Source organism: Leopardus geoffroyi, chromosome D4 (assembly GCF_018350155.1).
Source record: "Leopardus geoffroyi isolate Oge1 chromosome D4, O.geoffroyi_Oge1_pat1.0, whole genome shotgun sequence".
Classification (NCBI taxonomy): domain Eukaryota; kingdom Metazoa; phylum Chordata; class Mammalia; order Carnivora; family Felidae; genus Leopardus; species Leopardus geoffroyi.
The window spans coordinates 14,612,542-14,634,196 of NC_059342.1; the positions used below are offsets into that span (position 1 = coordinate 14,612,542).

Consider the following 21,655-nt stretch of genomic DNA (forward strand, 5'->3'; position numbering starts at 1 on the left):
GCTCCCCGAGCCCTTCTCTCCTGTTCAGCCTTTACCCTGGGTCACATCAGAGCCAATGCTGCCACTAAACGTCCCGAGGGAGGCCACGGCCAGCACACCTCCCCAAGATGCAGGTGGTGAATAGGCCTCCAGCTCACTTTTAGTCTCCCCAGTGGCCTCCTTCGGATGTTCTTCTGTTTCCCGTTTCTCTTCATGAAGGCCACCCAGTCAAGGCCTTGTCTGAGCCTTCATGTGAATGTGTGACTTGGGGTGTCTGTCATTTAGGACAGAATCTTCTTCCATTGAACTTGGTGCTGTAGAATCTTGTCTCCATTGTCCTCAGTCATGAGCCATTTCCATGAAACCCAAAACTTCCACCCGCTGTTAGAATGGGAGACTGTCCCCCAAAATGAAAACGTAGTTATATGTGTATGATACGCATGTTAGGGTCTGCTACACATTCAAGATATCCATGGTTTCCTGACTAATTGCTTTTTATATTATTTCCAGTATTCTAGAGTGAAGCCCATAGTGACACCACGTTTTTCCCTTTCCTGCTCTGAGACTTTGTTGGGTAAACTGGGAAACCTCGCGAAGACCCATAATTTGCACATTCAGGTGGGTGTTTTCCCCCTAGTTCTGCCTCTGTCCAAACCGGCAAGACTTCTCAGTACCCTAAATTCTTGCAGTAAATCTCCAATTCTTCTCCTGAGATCTCCTAGAGAAATAGCATCACAGCACAGGAAGGGCTCTTACAGACGTCACCTAAATCCACTCCTTTCATTTCTCAGGTAAGAAACCTGAAGCTCCTTTTACCCTTGGTCTTCTCTGATCAGGCTTTGGAGAGACAAGGACATCACGAGTAACCAAGCCAGACTGACGACACACCAGTTACCTGTTCTCTGTAGGATAAATTTCAGGCATTTCTTTCCTACTTCTCTCTTTTATTTGATACTTTTTGTCAGTGTTCTAGTCCTTGATTTTTGGAGGAACCACCCATTATTTGAAAAGCAAAAAGAACCTAATTTCTACTTGCAAAAATGCATTTAAAAGCCCTTTTGTTCTGAGTTTCTTAATTTGAAATCAGGAACAAAAAAAGCATATCTTACTTTGTCATTAAATGGTCGCAATTTAGGAATAAAACCCTTCTAAAGCTTCCAGCTAGGTTAAAATTGGGGGTTGCAAGCTCCCCTTCACACATCCTCCGGGCTTCATCATGTACTGCACTCCAATTTTCCCTCTTAAGAGTTGACTATCTTATCACAATGGGCAAGGGAAGAGAGAGACAACACATTGATTCTATATCAGAGTGGAAGATGTTCTGTTTTGTTTTAATAAGATTTAGTTTGTTAGGGCTTCTCAACTCTTCTCATCACCCCCCGTTTTTTGTGGACTGTGATATTTGTATTTTTTATTCAATCCCACATAATTGTAGGGGAGGAAAAAGTTTTCCTTAACCTTCTTAGAGTCCCTGGCCACATCTGAAAACTAAATTGACAAAGACAGATTAAAAAGGGAAAAGCATACAAAGGTATTTAATCTCAGCTTTACATGATACAGGAGACTTAATAAGGAAATGAAAACCCAAAGAAAGAGCCCAGAGCATTTCTAGGCTAGGTTGGGTGACGAGTGCACAGTCATGGAGGAATATGATCTTTGGTTTGGATTCTTCTAGGCATCCTTTTGTCTTCAGAGATAAGGATGCTTCTTCCCTCCAAGTATAGGGTGGGCACCCCTCACACAAGAGTTTTATTTTATTTCCCTGTTTCAGGGAAGAAGGGTGGAGGAAGGTCAGAGTGACCTTCCCACTTAAGCTATTTTCCTTCGGCTTAAAATAATACAATATGCCACAGTGCCATAGTTGGGGGTAGTCTGTCCTGAGCTCCATGAAGACACAACCAAATCAAGCGTGTCCTTGCTGGGGATGTATGTATGTGTGCATGTTCATTTAACGTCTCCTCAAATTTATTACAATGACATGAATCATCTGGTTGTCCTTTTTTCCCTTCAGATGCCCAGGCATTTCTTCAGTGGTCTAAGTTTCCTCAAGGACAGGATAAAGCTCACCCTCTAGGTGGAATACTCTATTTTTAGAACATGGCTCTTTTTTTCTTCTATTTATTTGACTGACACTCTACTTCACGGAGAAGGGAAATGGTATTGCCATTCTTGAAAATGGCAACTTGCTCATGAGGTTTTTTTCCCCCCATAATATGTACTCATCACCAGTTGGTCTGGAGTGATTTTTGTTTTAGGCTAGGGAGTGAGGTGGTTACACCCAAGTGTTGTGTCTCAAAAACACTTTCTGCCCTCTTGGGGTTTGTGATGTTCTGCAGGTGTGGGGGCCAGGACTCATTTGTTTTGATTACGTGTGGATTCTTATGGGCTCTGTTTTGGTGACTTCAAGATTGTCTAGCTCAGTTATTGTCAAACTGTTTTCTGCACAGGAGCTCATTCTGGAAGGTGACAAAGGGGACAGAATGATGACAGGGTTCCAAAATCCCAACCCTGCTTCTTCCTAAAGGCAACTTGTTTATGCCTTTTACATATTGGATTTCTATGAATTTTTATATGAATTTTTGGAAAATCACTCACTTAGCACAACCCTCATATTTGAGAGCTGAGAATGTGGAGGCCAAAGGAAGTAGCTGACTCACCCTAAGACACACAATTAGGCTCAGAACTTGAGCTAACATTTAGCTCTCCTTGTTCAAATTCTAGTTTTCTTATGAGGGAACCATGCTGTCTGTCCCTTTGTGGCCCTTAAACTCTTATCTTAAACGGCTAACTCCAGAAGCAAATTGCCACCAATAGCTAGGCTCTTGACCCTTTTCAAGTACTTTTTACTTTCATTTGTTCCTAACATAGTATGGGATTTGAAAAGACTTCATTGGAAGAACATAACATTGGCTTAGGGTTAGGGTTAGAACATTACATGCTCATGTAATGACATAGTCATAGTTAATTTTTCATGCAGCTGTTATATATGATGTGTATCATTGCTTTCAAGAGAACACTTGTACATTCTTCATGGTCTTACATAGGCAAGTAGAATCCATCCTTATCCTTTTGGGGAAGAAGTATCATTTCTGATGGTATTTGACATTAGAAAATTGAAACTATTATTTCTTTTCTTGTAGAGCCACATAAGTGAGAACTCCAGTGAAGTAGCAGCTGTGAAGAACTTATTTCCCGATTATAAAAACTACACAGATGTGTATGATAGGAACAATCTTCTGACAAATAAGGTACGTTGCATATCGTGACATAACCTGTATACAGCAGGGCATATTTATCTACATTTTAAGATCTCAGGGGCACCTACGTGGTTCAGTCAGTTGAGCCTCTGACCCTTGATTTTGGCTCAGGTCATGATCCTGGGGTTGTGGGATTGAGCCCCACGTTGGGCTTTGTGTTGAGCATGGAGCCTGCTTAAGATTCTCTCTCTCTCTCTCTCTCTCTCTCTCTCTCAAATAAAAATAATAATAATAAAATAAAATCTCAATAGTAATCTCCAGACTTCTCCAACCTACGTGCATTTCCCAAACTAGAGCATGCACATATGTGGGTAGATAGTTAAAAATGACCTGAAGTTTCATGCCAGTAAAGAAATCTAAAGGCTTCTTAGAGGGAGGGTAGGTCGTTTGGCCTAAGGACATTTTGTCAGTATCCATTAGAATATAAATACGCATTTCCTTGAGTTAGCAGATACGTTTTTAAGGATCCATTCTGTACGGGATATGAATAGGAATGTTAATTAATGTGAAAGTTAGAAAATATCTATCAGTGGGGGATTGTTTAGATTATAGAACATTCATAATTAAAATTTTATCCAACATTCACAAGAATGATGTATCCAGGCTTACAAGGAAGAATGTTTGTACAGTATTGCTTGATGTTGTGTGGGTTGCATGCTCAGTTAGAAAGAAATTATCTGGAATACAAACATTGAATGTTAAAAGTGATCCTCCTGAGGGAGAAGGCAGAAGGACTTTTTACTCTTTGTTTTTAAACACTCAGCTATTGCTTTAAAAAAATGAGTGATATTACTTTCATAATTAAATAATTTTACATTAATTTAGATTAATATAGTGAGGAGAGACTTCATTCCACAGTATACTCTTTAGCCTTGGACTTCAATGAATTGTACAAAGTGCATGGAGAGTTTAACTACTGCAGCAAATCAGTTCTTCTGGACTTATGTGAACAGAGGGCTGAATATGACTAATCTGAAAGATTAATCCCTTACATAGGTCTTTAAATGCTACACTGTAATTTTCATCCTTCTCTACATCTATTTCCATGTGATTAATAAATTAACCTTCTAGCTGCATGTTAATTTTATTTGCATAGAGCTTGGGAAAATTTTATTTTATTAACTCTGTGGTCACGGAACCGTGCCTCCCAAAAGAGAAAGCTGTTTGAAAACGGGTTTTGTACTGAGGGGAAAAGAATTTTGAATGAGTAAAGCCGTTTTTTTTTTAATTTTAATTTTTAAAAATTTGAGTATAGTCGACACCCAATGTTACATTAATTTCAGGTATACAATGTAGTGATTCAACTTTGCTCTATGTTGTGTTGTGCTCACCACAAGTGTCGCTACCCCCTGTCACCACACAATGCCGTTATAGTACCTATATATATTGACTATATGCCCTGTGCTGTGCCTTTTATTTCCATGACTTCTTCCAGAACTGGAAGCCTGTGTCTCCCACTCCCCTTCACCCATTCTCTCCCTCCCCGCCTACCTTCCTCTCTGGCAACCCTCCATTTGTTTCCTGTGTTTGCAGGTCTGCTTCTGCTTCTGTTTGTTTGCTTATTCATTTTTCTTTGTTTTAGATTCCACACATGAGTGAAATCCTCTGGTATTTGTCTTTCTCTGTCTGGCATATTTCACTTAGCATAATACTCTCTAGGTCCATCCATGTTGTCACAGATGGCATGATCTCATCCTTTGTTATAGCTGAGTAATATTCCATTCTATGTGTCTGTATGGATATATGCCATAAGAAAGAGGCAAGTCTCATTCAGGAAAACCTACAAATTATTACCAGGACTGAACAGAAAATTCTCCTGTGTGTGCACACCGCCCACCTTCTTTGATCCATTTTACCTTCCACGTTAACGCTTATAAGACATCACGTTTCCTAATTTTTGTGAAAATGTGAATATGGGTGATAAAACAAAGCTTATTTGGTCGTGTAAACTATACTTCAATTAAAAAAAAAAAAGACAAATAGATGAACAAAGATTATATGGCTTTATGTGTCAAGAGCGTCGTGCGTGTATTTTACTAGGAGCAGAAATAAAGAACGACGGTTTCCAGGATTACCCCCACAGCTTCCATGTGCTGGCAAAGGAAAGCTCACTTCCAGAAAGTTCTGATCAGGATGGGAACAAGCACAGCCCCACCAGTTGCTCCCCACGTAGAGTTAGGAAATAAAATAACGTGGCTGTTTTCTTAGGGTGGCGATGAAGCCATCGTAGTATCTTTGGGCGGGGTGGGTATCCTATACTGCCGGTAACCTGGACCCTCGTTATTTTCCAGATGAAAAAGAGAAAACGGTAAGAGCCACAAAACTTGCTGAGCCTCGTGTGATCCCATGTTCATACGGGCCTCTTTTGAGGGGGTACCTGGTACACAGGGATTTTATCCATACGAGTGATCATAAATGTTCTTGTGGGGACGAGGCCAGCCGCAGCAGCTGCGTGTACCTGTAACGTCTCGCTGTGAGTGAAGACTCACCAAACATTGTTAAGTGGTAAACTCCACGTGGGGTACTCTTCTCTCCAGACAGTGATGGCGCACGGCTGCTACCTTTCTGCCGAGGAACTCAAGGTGTTCAGGGAGCGGGGAGCGGCGCTCTCACACTGCCCCAATTCTAACTTATCGTAAGTAGGCGGTAATCTGTCGGTAGCTGGTGAGCATTTGGGGTGTGAGTTAGCAGCCCAAAGACCTCCGTTTTCTCAGTCATGTCTTTAGTGTCCCTCTTCTAGAGGCCTATCTGATTGGGACAGGGACCAGGGAGGCACACAGACATTCCCCCAAGCCTTAGGGGACAGAAAGGGCACTCGAAAGAGGACACTTTGTGCGGAGTATGCACGCGAAGAACACAGCGTCTTCTAAAATTTCTGAGTCTGCGCAATGCATCACGTCTGGAATTCATCCTAGACCCTTCTCTCCTAGTTTCTGCGGTTCTCAGCGGCAGCCTGTGAACTGCCAGGCCCCAACGCATCAGCCTGCACCCCCTTTTCCGGTGATATCCCCTTTCTCTGGCCTTGCAAGTCCCGACTCATTCAGGGCAACAAATTATTCCAGACGGAGAGGAGAGGTGATGCTTTATAATTTGTACGTCTTCACATAGAAGGACGAGTTGGTTAAAAACAAACCAAAACAAACAAACAAAAAACACTGAAGACCAATAAGACTTTTGCACTAACTGCAAGGTCGAATTGCTTCATTTATTTCTCCTTACAAATGATTCCCCTGCTTTCCCTTCTGCTTCTTGCTGCTTTGTACCCTCCTGAGATTAACCTCAACCCAAGGATTAAAGATCCTTTATGATTGTGTGTTCCTCCGGGACTCAGGTGATCTGATGTGGCTAATGAGTTTGTACCAACATGAGAGCCGATGTGACAGGAACCAAGTGTAGTGAAATCACCATCAGTACAGTTGGTGTCCTTTCTTTGTTGAAAGCATGTGGGTCTCCTTGTCCTGACTCTCTCCTCTCTCTACAGGCTCAGCAGCGGCTTTCTCAATGTCCTTGAAGTCATGAAACACAAAGTGAAAATAGGGCTTGGTACAGGTCAGTAGTTCGCTCTTTGGACCTAAGCAAAGTGGTTGAGTAAGTGCGTAACTTTCTGATGTGACTAATTTTCAGGTAACAGTTCTATGTTAAAAAAAAAAAAAAGTTTTATGGGATGCCTGGGTGGCTCAGTCAATTAAGCGTCTGATTTCTGCTCCGGTCATGATCTCGAAGTTCGTGAGTTTGAGCCCCACGTGGCTGACAGCTCAGAGCCTGGAGCCTGCTTCGGATTCTATGTCTCCCTCTCTCCCTGCCCCTCCCCTGCTCACGCTCCGTCTTGCTCTCTGTCTCAAAAGTAAATAAAATAAACATTAAAAAAATGTATTAAAAAATAGTTTTATTATCTGCTAGTACTGTCTCGAGCTGATAAAATGGTAAGGTTGGAAGCAGTAAGAAGGGGTTTTGATGATAGTAACCTCCTGAAGGCCATTATCCTTTCTTCCTGTTCAGAGATTGGGTGATAAAGGGTAAGTCCTTCTAAGGTGTTTTAAAGGTTTTTTGTTGTTTTTTTTTTTTAAAGCTCCTTGATTTTTCTTCCCCTTTTGTTTTGTCCTTCTGGCTAGGTTTTGACGGTTTGGGTTTGTACGGTTTCAGTTTTTAATAACTATGTCATCGCAAATACTGTCTCAACAGAAAATTATTTGACCTTGCCACATAGTAAGCTCAGATTCTATCGAGGCCAGCATTGTGAACTCGGTGGTATGTTGAGAACTTGCTTTGCTTTTAAGCAGTGTTTCACAAAATGAGATTCCACTTCCCGCAGGTAGTCTGTCGTTGGCTGTGTTGAAGGACAGTCCAGGTGTCTGAGGAATTAGAGATGTCTTTTTTTGTTCGCAGCACATTTTAATTGTTTTTCCTGAGTATGTGCAGTGCTTCTCACTTTGGAAATATGAGACAGGGCAAATGTCTAGGCATATCTGCCGTGAACCTTTTATTACTGTGTGTGAATAAACTAAAAAAAATTTTTAAATGGGTGTGGGGCACAAGGATTTATTTTCCATTCCTTTTTTTTTTTTTAATGCTTATTTATTTATTTTTGAGAGAGCATGTGAATGAGCGTGAGTGGGGGAGGGGTAGAGAGAGGAGAAACAGAGGGAGAATCCCAAGCAGGCCCTGCACTGTCAGCACAGAGCCTGAGGCAGGGCTCGATCCCACCAACCTGGAGATCATGACCTGAGCTGAAAAAAGAGTCGGACGCTTAACCAACTGAGCCAACCAGGCACCGCTGTTTCAGTCAATTTCTTACCAGCAATGTTGGTAAGATATACAATAATACAAAATGAATTATTAATATTTTTAAAGATGTGTGCTATGTTAGATTTTCTCCCCCAATTTTACATGAATCAAAAGAATTAAGATCTTTTTTTTATTCTAATTTAAGGCTTCAATCACTGAGACTGTGGCAATACTTGGGTAGAGTCACAGGTGTTAAGGTGGTGATTTTACCTTCACAGAAGAGCTTTAATGAATAAGAAAAACATGGCCAAGAATTTTTGTTACACGCTAGTCAGTTAATGACAAATTTTGTAGACAGCCAAAAATCAGGTAAGTGTTGCTTTCCAATTTTCTAGGATTTTGGTCTCCATGATTTAAATTCGTCATATGACTTCCAGGGGTGCCTGGGGGGTTCAGTTGGTTAAGTGTCCGACTCTTGATCTCCGCTCAGGTCATGATCTCACGGTTCAAGTGTTTGAGCTCCCCCTCGGACTCTGCACTGACAGTGTGGAGCCTGCTTGGGATTCTGTCTCCCTCTCTCTGCCCATACCCTACTTGTGCGTGCGCGCTCTCTCTCTCGTTCTCAAAATAAATAAAAAAAACTTTAAAAAATTCATCACATGACTTCTAGTTCTTGACTTTGGGTTGTATAGCAATGCATAAAGCCTTTAGGTAAAACTGTCACTTATTAGCTGTAAGACTTTGAGCAAATTACCTTAATTTTCTAAGACTTCATTTCGTAATTACGATAACAACAGTTATAGCTATGTGTACCTTATAAGCTTGTTTTGAAGCTTAAATGAAAAAAAAATGCATGCAAAGTGCTTAGCACATTCCTGGCACATTGCACCAGTCAACAAAGACTGGCTTAAAGGAAAAATCAATGTTGGTGTATTGACCAAAGATTTGATTAAATATCATATATTCACTTATGCATTTGGAACATGCTATTGCATTTAACATAGTTTCTGTTGAAATATCCCCTCTACATTCCACCCTTTTCTGAATATGCCCTTTATATAACAACCTGCCTGTCCCCTGGAGGCTCCAGAACGTCATTTAACCTCATACTGTAGAGAGACACCAGGTCCAAAAGTACTTTGTTCACCCTATCATCAGTGGAGACAGATCTGGGCTTGTTCACCTATGAGACAGGAGAAACTCACATGAAGCTTAACAAAAACATTGCAAACCAAGAGAAAGTAGTATTCAAAACGATGAGAAGATGAGCTTATCTCAGAAAATGACCTACTGCAGGATCCAGAAGAAAGTTTCAGAAAATTGCTGTCATCCTTGGAGTACAAGAAGACATGGTGCTTTGAAAAGACCACAAGTTGTGATGGAAAGGGAATGTGTTTAAATGAAAGAAGAAAACCGGAGGTGGGGGGAGGGCGGGAAGAATGAGACGCACTAGACAATCGCCTGCGGCTGGAGGGACAGTAAGTTTTACAACCACTTTGGAAAACTGGAAAACTGGCAGTTGCTTATAAAGTTAAATATACATCTGCATATGATCTGGCAATTCCATTTTGGGGTATTTACCCTAGAGAAATGAACATGTGTGTTTATGGAAAGAGGAGTACACGGACGTGTATACCAGCTGTGTTTATAACAGCCCCACACTGGAAACAATCCAGACACCTGCCGACAGGAGAATGGATAAGCCAACTGAAGCACATTCCTACAATGGAGTGCTACTCAGCATTCAGGAAAGAATGACCCACCGATGTATGCAAAACAAGGGTCAATCTAAAAAATATTTTGTTTAATGAAAAAAGCCAGACACAGAGGAGCACACACTGCATGTCCCCATATGCATGAAACCTAGGGACCAATAGAGCTTTACCTGGTGTTGATAGAAATCAGAAAGCGGTTGCCAAGGGCTGGGGCCGGAGGCAGAAATTGACTGGAAAGGGCGGCGAGAGAGCTTGCCGGAGCAATGGAAATGTTTAATATCTTGTTTTTCTGAAAGGTACTTCAATGGCCATGTACAGTCGTCAGCATTCATCGAACTGGACACCTGCCTTCTGTGCATTTTATGATATCTTAATTATACTTCAGTTTAAAAATAGCAAATAAACTAACCATGTAGGGAAGCTATGCGAAGTAGAACTATTGTTGCAGAAAATTAAATCAGTGATGTCAAGAACAAAGTTGACCAAAGATCAAAGGGGATGTTTGAGGACGATCCACGCGGAACGCAGGACAGCATTGCACCAGCACAGGGGAGTCTCCTGGCCCAGGATCCAGAACGAATATAATAGAAGTTTTGAAGGCTAAATCTTTTCCTTAAGCTTAAGAGAGAACTGTGTATCATATTCAAAGAACTTACCCTGTTCCAGGCTAAATCATAACTGAACACGTTGTGGCAAAATATTGGAGTTGCAAAGAAAAAGGAAACAAAAAAGTCTTAAAACAGTGAGGCAGGGAAAAAAAGTCAGTTATCACTAAAACAATTAAAAACCAGTTTGGCATGAAAAATACCAAGAGAAAGAAAGAGTTTGGAGCCAAATAGTTGTTACTCAAGAATATTATATTGGATGAGATTCTCCTGTGAAGGCAACAGAATTCTCAGATGTACATAGTTTTGGAAAATATTCTCCCCATGAACGCTTTGGAAAAACTACTTGAAAATCTACAGCATTAAATGAGTTATGAGGCAAAATAAAGGGCCAGGATCAAGGAAGTGATATTATAATAGGATATCAGCGAAGGCTAAGTCAGTTAAAACAGAAATAAGATTTAAAAAATTGTAAAAGAGTTTAAAAAACGAAAGCAAAAATCAAAAATGTATCTTAATAGAATGTGCACAGTGTGAAAAGTAATATCTTATAAAAAAGTTATCGGGCTGTGAACCTTAAACTGCTCTAAAAAATAAAGTCAGTGAACAACGGCAACAAATATAAACATTAAAAAAATTAAAATGGCAAATCAGTAAATCAAGAAGAGTCTCCGTCTGGTTGGGAAGAGGTTCCTGGGACCTGAATATTTTACTTTTGATACTGAGTGCCAGGTCCTTGAGGTTTGGTATTATATATCCCTTACGTCATTTGAACATCTTTAATCTTTCGTCACAAACTTTGAAAGCGGTACATGCTCTGCAAGAAAAAACTTTCCAAATACTAAAATTTCTTCTATTTTCTGGTTTTGTTAACAGAAACCAAGAAATTGTGGTTTCTGTGTAAGGTTAACAGAATGATGTATTTTGCAAGTGGGAACAAAATTCTAAGTATATAAAATTTCTCATCTCAGAATAAAGGGACATAGTAAAAAAAACAAACAAACAAACAAAAAAACCAGTAATCTGAAGGGAAAAAAATATGGAACAAGGTTTACGTCAACAAGACCTACGACTTCATTAAAACAAACAACATACATGGAACCAGGGTCCTACTTACTTTCTTTTTTTTTTTTAATGTTTATTTTTGAGAGAGAGTGTGTGTGTGTGGGGGGGGGGGGGCGGCAGAGAGAGAGAGAGAGACCCAGAATGTGAAGCAGGCTCCAGGCTCTGAGCTGTCAGCACAGAGCCCGACATGATGCTTGAATTCGTGAACTGCGAGGTCATGACCTGAGCTGAAGTCGGAGGCTTAACCGACTGAGCCACCTGGGCGCCCCCAGGGTCCCACCTCCTAATGACAATCTCCTGACTTTCTATCTTGTTCCATTACTCCCAAAGCAATAGTTCTTTGATCAACTTGTAAACGCCAAGCCACTGATTCAGTGCTTTCTCAAATCCATTTTCCACTCCTAATTTACCCAGCTTAGATGCCAGAATACATTGCTACAATCGTTTCCTTGGAAACTCTCGTGTCCTTTTCATTTTCTTTGTACTCACTTAGCAAAACGTGAACCTCCTTGATTCTCCCAACAATTCCCCTTCTCAGCGTCTGCAGCTGAGCATCTGGAAGTTGCTGGGAAAAAAATTCTCCGGTGGGGTTTCATTTTAAATTTTGCTCTCAAATTCCAAATGGCCCTCAGCACTACCCAAACAGACAATCACGATGCTCTAAATACGCATGCATCCCTGTATTCCAAGACGGCCTTTTCGTATTTGTTTGCCCTAAACTTTCTACTCCAACTCTTACCCTCCTGACTTCTTTACCCTCCTCTCATGTCATTGAGAAAATAGAAACAATCGGAAATCCTTCCCTCCTCTTCCTCACACCAAATGTCCCCACGTACACACTTTCCTGCCTCTGAATTTTCTCTTCTTCCTCTCGCTGCAGCCAAACAAACACACCCTGCGTGAGGTGTGTTCTATAGTCTACATCGTACTCATCCAACCCACGACTCTAATATCTGCTGAGTCCACCCCCTTTCCCCAAATCAGCCACGGCCACCTGAGGTTGCCATGGTTTCTTGCCTAAACTCCTGCACTAGCTTCCTAATTGGTCTCCCATTCATCCCGGGCCCTTCTAATTCAGTCTTCTCTTTTCAAAAGAATTACAGTGAAAATCAGACCATTTTACCTCCTCCTGCTTACACCCTTCAGTGGGGTTTTGAGTAGGGAAACCTCATGCCAAGGCACACAAAGCTCTGTCTGCATGGTTTGACACCCGTCCAGCTCCCAGCCTTGTCTCTCACTTCTCCCCGTTCCCTACACTGGCTATGTTTTAAACCACTCTACGAAGTCACACTCCCTTCTACCAAAAGAACTTGTGCATTCTGTTCCTCTGCCTGGAATGCCCTTTATGTCACTCTTTATATGGCTGAGTTCTCACTCCTGTCCTAGTTTAAATATCATTGCCTTAAAGAGGTCTTTTCTTGACCGTCTTGGCTAAATGGGTTTTCCCTATCCATTTTCTTTATTACTAGCTGAATGTTATCTATACTTAATATTTGTTTGTTCATGTGTCTCTTTTCCTTCTCCTTCGCCAAGTAGTTGGCTCATGTGGAGCCCATAACTTTTACTTATGAGTGCTTAAATAGATCAAGCACATAGAAGGTGCTCAGTAAATGACGGTCAATAAATGAATGAATGAAACAAAATGCACACGCACATATCTAATCATGTGCTTTTACCTTCCCATTGCCCTTTGGCTCAAGTTTTTATTCTTGTATGGTTTCTTCAGTGTCTTCTTGTAAATAATGTCCTTCGTGTTGACTGGCAAATGATAGCGTTGTTCCTTATTGTGATGGTAGAGGGACTTGGGGGTTTGGGAATCCATTTTCTGCAAAAATGCATTCTTTTTGCCCCCTCCAGTTCCCCCATGTAGTTTCCATCCTTTAGTCCTTATTTCTTTGTACTTATGCTATTTAATTGGATTTTCTCAGCAACTGTTAAGGTAGGTCATGTTATTTTAATTTTCTGAGAAAACTGAGGTTCATAAGGTACCGACCAAAGGTCTATAAAACAATAAAGCCCCAGATCCACAGTTTAAAACCAGGTCAGTAAAATGTAAAGCTCATTCTTTCTCTCTCCACCCCGTCACGCTGCCTCTTGTGATATGATAAAATAGGGATTTTACCTTCATTAAATGTGTTGCAGGGAGGTGTTGGGGGGGCAGGGGGAAACCATTGAGCTCACTGGGTATCTTAGGGATCAGGAAGTTAGTTACTCTGGACAGAAATTCCCAGAAGAAAAGCTTGACTCTTACACCAATAGTCCAGACTAAATACCAGGGTCCATTCATTCTTTCTTCAGCACAGTATGGTTCCTATTGGTACTTTACTAACATAACAACTGAAGAATATAGGATCCTCAGCAACATAATAAGACAGCTCTCAAAATTTTCTCAGTGAATTGCATAGCATTGTTTCCTAATCTGCCCTTATTCTTTCTATATTGTTAGTTTTTATTAGATATTGAAGAAAATACTACTTTCTGTCGTATTTCATAAAACCTGTTTTTTTTTAACTGCATTAGTCAAATCTTCCCTGTTAATACCATCCTAATGGCGTTGCTTTTGTTTTTGTTCCTTTCAGTCTTTGTCCACATACAGTTGACCCTTAAACAATGTGGGGGTTGGGGATGCTGACCCCATGCATAGTCGAAAATCCGTGTATAGTTTGACTCTCCCAAAACTTAACTGTTAATAGCCTACTGTTGACTGGAAGCCTTACCCAAAACATAAACAGTCAGTTAGCACATATTTTATATGTTATATGCATTATATACTGTATTCTTATACTAAAGTAAGCTAGAGAATAGAAAATGTTACTAAGAAAATCATAAGGAAGAGAAAATGTATTTACAATACTGTACTCTGTTTAAAAAATCTACATATCACGTGTTCAAAGGTCAGCTGCATTTTGAAATATATATTCAGTCTTTACATGTTTCCATACCTTACGGTGATAGCATTTTTATTCTGCATTTACACTTAACGTTTGCTTGGTTCTAGCAATAAAAAGTAAGCAGACAATGTTTCTCAAAGTTAAAAGTACGTTATTTCTGAATCTTATCTGAAATTTTTCTAGTTTGAAGCTATGGTAAAATGAAGATTTAATGGATTGTTACTAAAATGGACAAATAACTTTTCTTAAATTTAAGTTTTTATTTTAATTCCAGTTAGTTAACAGTGTTATATTCGTTTCAGGTGTGCAATAGAATAATTCAACACTCCCATACATCACCCCGTGCTCATCATGACAAGTATACTCCTTAATCCCCATCACCTATTTAACCCATGCCTTCACCCCTCTCCCCTCTAACAGCCATCTGTTTGTTCTGTATAATTAAGAGTCTGTTTCTTGGTTTGTCTTTTTCTTATTTTTTTCACTTTGCTTGTTTTGTTTCTTAAATTCTACATGTGAGTGAAATCATATGGTATTTGTCTTTCTCTGACTGACTTATTTCGCTTAGCAAAATACTGTTTAGCTCCATCCATGTTGTTGCATGTGGCAAGATTTCATTATTTTTTATGGCTGAATAATATTCCTGTGTAATATGCCTGTGTAATATATATATATGTGTGTGTGTGTGTGTGTGTATATATACATATACATTTATATATATATACACACACACACACACATATATATATACACACATATATATCATATCTTCTTCATTAAAATGAACTAATAACTTAGGTAGATGTAATAAAACGTGCCAAAGAAGTGGATGATCTTCTGGTAGTATTCATCTGCTAAAAGAAAAAAAAATCCTAAAAAAAATTCTATACATGTTATCTAAGGACATAGAAGACAGTTGCGCATAGAAGTGAACTGCAGACTAGAGATTATTACTTAATAGGCTATTACTTTCCACTTTTGAAGTATATGTAGACACTGAGAATTAAGTTTGTCTACCTGGAAATGCAGAAGGAACCCTTAAAATATAAAAGGTATTTTATTAGTTATAGATGTACTTTTCCTTTAATAAAACATGCTAATTTATTTGCTTGGCATTTATTTACGCAAATGCATTTAATAACTTCTACATTTGTTCTTGTCAAACGTAGTATTTCAACTTAATGATGGTTAGAGACTTTATTTAAATCACTAAAAATCACATTCCTCATCTGATGATGATGCCAACCAACATATAAAGCTGTTTACATCAGCACTGTTCATTTATTACACTAATTTTCCAGAATGTCTAAGTTCATTTTAAAAGCTCTCCCTGAAAAATTATCATAAAGAGGTAGCTTTTTAATGCCCAAAGTTCTCATCTGGATTAGAATAGATTTAGGATGAGATTTTAGGGCATAAGAGCATGAGTTTGTTTTAAATCTCATGTTACCCAAATTACCTTCGTAACTATGCAGGCATACCTCTGTGAGGCTTAGGGAATATTCAGAGATAAGAGTTTCTTCCCTTAACTTTATTAACCATTTGGGCATTGTACTGGGTTGAATTGTGCGTTCCTGCCCCCACCCCCCCACCCCCCCGAAAAAGGTGTCTACTGGAAGATGTAAATGTGACCTTGTTTGGAAAAAGGTCTTTGCAGATGTAATTAAGGTAAGGATCCCAAGATGAAGTCATTCTGAGTTAAGGTGGGCCCCAAATCCAGTGATGAATGTTCTTATAAGAGAAAACGAGCAACATGTAAAGACAGAGGGAAGTAGGCCATTTGAAGGCAGAGGCACATATTGTAGCTATATTGCCACAAGCCATGGAACGGCAGGAGACACCAGAAACTGAAGCAGCAAAGAGAGATTCTTCCCTAGAACCTTTGTAGGGATCGTGGCCCCGCTGACAGTTTGATTGAAGACTTCTGCCCTCCAAAACTCTGAGAGAATACGCGTCTGCTACTTTAAGCCACCACATTTGTGGTAATTTGTTGTGGCAACCCTAAGAAAGGAATACAGGTATCCATTTGATGCTAATTGCAGGTTTGCAAGTATTTTCAATGTTACTGTATACCTATTCTGTGTTTAGATAAGATCTTTTCTTTGAAGTATATTGCAGGCTGAATATCCGTCACTAAAACCAAAAAACCAACCTCGTATACCTCATACTCCGTATACCTCATATTCCATTTATCTCATGAAGTGACTGCTTTGGCTTTATTTTGTCTACCGTAGATGTGGCCGGTGGTTATTCATCTTCCATGCTTGATGCAATCAGAAGAGCAGTGATGGTTTCCAATATACTTTTAATTAATAAGATAAATGAGAAAAGCCTCAGCCTCAAAGAGGCCTTCAGACTAGCTACTCTTGGAGGCAGTCAAGGTAATGACCATTTTCTTTCTTTCTTGAACAGTATACAACCATGCCGATCTGTGTCCTTGCAAGCAACGTGAAGGCACAGGAGGGTCGCATCAGCAGGCATCCCATACTCATGACTGTCGTATCTCATATTACATATCCCAAATTTAGCGACTTAAGGTTCAGATATGTGGTGGAGATGTCATTTCTTCAGCAAGCCCCCTGCCTTTGACAGAAGACATGCTCGACACACAATTATATTAATTTTGCTTTGCTGGATATTTGCAATGGTCACATGTGAGTTCTTTAAAATAATCAGTTTTTTTCCCAGAGTCAAGTGACATGCTCTCTGTTGGCCTGAGTGATGATAACAATAATAGTAAAAATAATAGCCAAGAGCTACTGAACTCTCACCAGATGACAGGCAGTATGCAGCATGCTTTACGTATGTTGTTCCTCAATCCTTATAACCACTGCGACGAATTCCACCTTACCAGTGAGATACCTGAATGAGGCACACACAACCATCAAGGTACAGAGCGCCATGGTTTGAATCCAGATCGTCTGATGCCAGAGCGCAGGTTCTTACCCTTGCACTGTGATACCTTCCTCTATAAATCTTAGAAATGCAGGATGATAGTAGCTGAGAGTATCCTGGGAAGAGAACTTCCTGGCTCTTCTTTGAATGTTTGGGGCTATGATGAACGCCATAAAGAACATTGAAAAAAACAAAAAACAAGTAGAGGTCATGCTCTTGGCATTTTCCTAATGATTTCGTTTTCTAAAGTTCCAAGTTTTAAATCGCCCATTTTTAAAAACAAGTGTGACACTCCCCACCCCCACCCCCAGTCCGTTTGTGCATCTGAGTGTGAGTAGCTGGCCTACCATCTTATTTTCGGGGTGCGAATGGATTGTACTTAAATGGTGCTTTTTTTATTCTAGACTCTCTGTGAGGTGCTTCCTCAGGATCCTGTATGTGATCAAGCTGGCATGGGGTGCTTACCAAATCCTTTTCTGTCTTGGCTGTATAGCGTTTAAATCTATTTTCTGGGCCACTGATCTTCCTGTGATGAAATTTCTTCTCCTTAGCTTGTGCCTCTATGACACTATGAGGGAAATGAGATGAACAGTTCCCTGTTTAAACTGTGGCATCTTCCCAGCTTGCCACAGCCTTTACATTCACTCTCAAGATCAGGATGTGCATAAATCACCCTCACAGAGACATTTGCTCCAAGGCTGCAAAACTGCATTTCCTGAAACGTATCTGAATTGCTTACCAGCCCTGCTGGACCTCTGTGCAATAATCTGAATTTAGACCAATTTACAAATTTACGAAAGCAATTGTGTCTTTTTTGGTTAGTTCATGCCTGACTTTCCAGCTTCTAATGATTAGCTCAGTTAGTTTATATATACCATTACACTGACAAATGAAGCCGGTTCTCTGGCCTATTAAACACACAACCATTTTATGTTGAATACGGTCATTAAAAACTCGTATTTGTTATACTTCTTTGTCAAAGGCAAAAAGAAGTAGATTGTCATTGGTAAAGGAGGAGAGAATTTCCGCTGATTTTCTATTACCTTTGGTCCTTCCCCACATAATTAGTAGAAGTCACCTAACTGCCTTTAACCTTTTCTAATTCTTTTTACACCCCTGTCTTCCTAAAAGAATTCTTTAGCTACACACTTTTTTTCTTTTCTGAGAATAAAGGAATTGCCCTTTAAATAATCTTTTAAGAACAAGTAGGATTTCTAAATCAGTACTTAGACAATTGCCAAAAGACTACTGGATATCCATATGTAGAAATGTAATGTACCAGATATTGTCTGACAGAGATACGTAATCCAGTATTTTCACATTGGACTCTATCCTGCCTGTGACAGAATACAACCAACACATGTAAAAATTCAAATAAGTAACGCTGCCCTCCAGTTGGCCTTCCTTTTATGCATGCTTCCATTTGGCACCTCAGTGCACACTTAAATTACAGCCTTTAAGGAGCTTTAGACTTAATACCTTTATTGACTAGGAAAGCCAACCACTCCCATCTTCTGAAACTAAATCATAAGTGACAGATGTTCTTCCTTGACATCCAATATTCATGGAACATGAATTCTAGCTTTGAGATGGATCAAGTCAATAGATGTTATTGACCCATGCCTATTTTAGAAAACCATTCTTCCCTGGCAACCAGAAAGCCCTTGAGGGTACAGAGAAATCAGTCTGCTTTCAAAAGTGTTGGGACTCTTGAGTTATGGGGATCTATTTACTTTCAGAAGCGAATTTTCTCCAGTCACAGGATGTAAACCGAGGAACTTATGATGGATATGCCTGCATTCGCAAATATGTAAAAGGATACTTATTTTTTTTATTGACTCAAGGTTCATTTCACTGCCATGAAAATAGATCCAGTCAGCTGGAACAAAAAGGGCAAGGAAAAGAGCTGGAATGTGAGGGGAGAAGGAGAGGGAAGAAGAAGAAAGATATTATGTCAATTGTCATGTTTGTTTGAGGGATGAATGGAAATCATAGACCAGCTGGACTGTGAAATGCACTGACAGAGCTGAGATAGACCGACGCCATCCGAATCATAGATCGTGGTGATGAGGGGAACTGTCTTGATTCTTAGATTTTGCTTTCTCTGTCCTTATTCTGCTTTCTGTATGTCAAAGTTTTAGGACCGCTTGGAATGAGAGAGCTTTTCTGCTTCACACTAAGATACTAACTTTTTCTAGTGATATGTTGGCAGATTCTGTCCTTGCAAACTGGGACATTTTCACCACCTGATGGCTCCAAAGACTGACTGTTTATTAATTTATTCCACCCTGTAGCCCTGGGGCTGGAAAAAGAGATTGGAAACTTTGAAGTGGGCAAGGAATTTGATGCCCTCCTGATCAACCCCAAAGCGTCTGACTCTCCCATTGACTTGTTTTCTGGGGATTTTTTTGGTGATCTGTCGGAAGTAAGTAAAATAAATTTCATCAGAAGGCATAGATTTCATGAAGTAGTCACAATATCTTCCCTATAGAAAAAAAGATAGAAACTGAAACTTTTCATGGAATGCAGGAGGATCTTAAAAGGGACGCTAGATCCTCTTCAACTATTTATCATTTGCCAATGCAGTGTGAATAATGGTACTGACAGAAATCTGTATCTTGAAGATATTTGTATATTTGAATGTATTTGACTACAAGAAGCCACAATATACCTATTCCTTATTGATCACTTGCTATGTGCTAGGTAGTATGGGATTAAGTACTTCCATGCATCCTTTTTGGTTAACCATTAGAATGACTCTTAATGACACACAAATGCTATTAATATCGTTGCTCACATGGGCAGTGAGGCCTAAGGGAAGTTAAGTGATTTACCTAAGGACTCCTGGCTAGTAATTAGTAGATACAGTTTGGATTCCAGCCCAGGACTTTCTGACTTCCAGAGTCTGGCCTCTTGACCACAATGCTACCTTGATTTTCTTAACTTTATAAGAAAATGAGTTTTATTACCTTGTTCCTCTTATTTTAAAATATTTTATCTATGTCTAAACTGGTTCTTCCTAACAACTCTTTATAAAACTGAGTTTTTCTAGAAAGTAATTAACTATTACTGATGTGATGAGGGCTGGGAGCGAATGATCAGGAAAGAATTCTTGAGATGTTTTTGGTGCAAAAAGATGTTTTTATTTAAGCATGGAGACAGGACCCTTGGGCAGGAAGAGCTGCTCTGGAACTGTGAGGAACAATTGATTATACACTTTTAAGTGGTGGTGGTGGGCAAGGGTGGTAAAGACAAAGGAAGTTTCTAGAAGGTATTTTCATATGTTAAAGAAGACTCATAGGATCCTGGAAGTCGTGGCTATTGTCAAGGAAGGTTGCATTTTACCTCTGCAAAGTGTTAACATCAAAGCAGTTTTGAGTTCCTTGAGGAATGTCCTACTCTGCCTGTCTCAAGTATTTGTCAATGGGCTGCAAGTTCTAGGGAAATTTAACTTTGTCTACATTTCTTTTGCATTTGTTCTCCTCATCACTACTACTTATAAATCGATACACTGGTGAGAGTAAACAGGACATTATATATAACTTGTCAAGGTTTTTAGAAGAAAGATGCCAGATTGCTTGAAGGTGGTACCATTTGTTTTTTTTAATATTACTTATTCTTTTACTCCTTCATCAAAGTAAATTTGTGGGAATAGGGCCGAGTCCCATTCACCCACTTTTCTTATACACCTCTTAAAATATTTGAATTATTTTATTAAATTAATTTCTTTAATTTATGTAACACTTTTCTCTGAAGATTTCAATATCACATGCCAAGAACTTTTACGTAATGGATAAACATTTGTTAATAGCCAGGATTATTTTTTAAGCAAAAGACCATTTCTTTTTCACTAATAGAGTAGATTTTGCCATTGAGAAATACATTACTATGTCTGTGCTTTGCCAACCCCTATTGGCTATGAATTTACTTTCCTAAATGCACAGAATTTTTTTCTTATTATTATTCTATTTTGTATTTTAGGCTGTTATCCAGAAGTTCCTCTATGTAGGTAGGTGGATATATGTCTCTGTGGGAAATAAAATCTTTGCTTGTCTCTTTCTTGGGTATGGCTCCCTATATTTGTGGCACCACAGGCTAAACCCTATGCGTGACCATTTTATTTGGTTTATTATTTTATTTTAACATTTCTCAGCATCAAGCCCATTTAGGGCACACTATTTAAAGGTACTATTTGAAATGCACATGCTTCTCTGCGAGATAAACCCAAAGCTGAGGAATGGCAGGCAGGCCCAGGGGAGGGGCCATCCTGTCTCTTCCTCCTACATTCGCTCTGTACCCCCCCTCCCAAGGCTACCCTACCATGTCGTATTTGTGATGTTTGTGGTGGAGTCTCACTGCGTGTGGTTTTTTGTGTTTTGTTTTGTTTTAATGTACTCACATTCCATTCTGTTCACTGAGAGAGAGAAATAAAGAGTACCGAAGGCTCTACCCTGCCTCCACTTGGTCCACTGAGCTCTGAGTCCTGCATAAACCTGAGATGGGAGAGATGCAGGTGCTATTTC

At 39.7% G+C, this 21,655-nt stretch overlaps 1 protein-coding gene across 4 annotated transcripts in view; it reads left to right on the forward strand.

Moving 5' to 3' along the window:
- GDA (guanine deaminase) overlaps window positions 1-21,655 on the forward strand; it is an 80,390-nt gene that overhangs the window by 54,330 nt on the left and 4,405 nt on the right. For 2 of the 4 annotated variants that reach the window (XM_045469149.1, XM_045469150.1), the window contains exons 7-13: window positions 490-597; window positions 3,120-3,227; window positions 5,774-5,871; window positions 6,718-6,785; window positions 16,472-16,618; window positions 19,427-19,557; window positions 21,114-21,141. In XM_045469149.1, coding sequence (XP_045325105.1) covers window positions 490-597; window positions 3,120-3,227; window positions 5,774-5,871; window positions 6,718-6,785; window positions 16,472-16,618; window positions 19,427-19,557; window positions 21,114-21,141 — 688 coding nt within the window. The other 2 variants (XM_045469152.1, XM_045469151.1) reach the window with 2 other exon arrangements.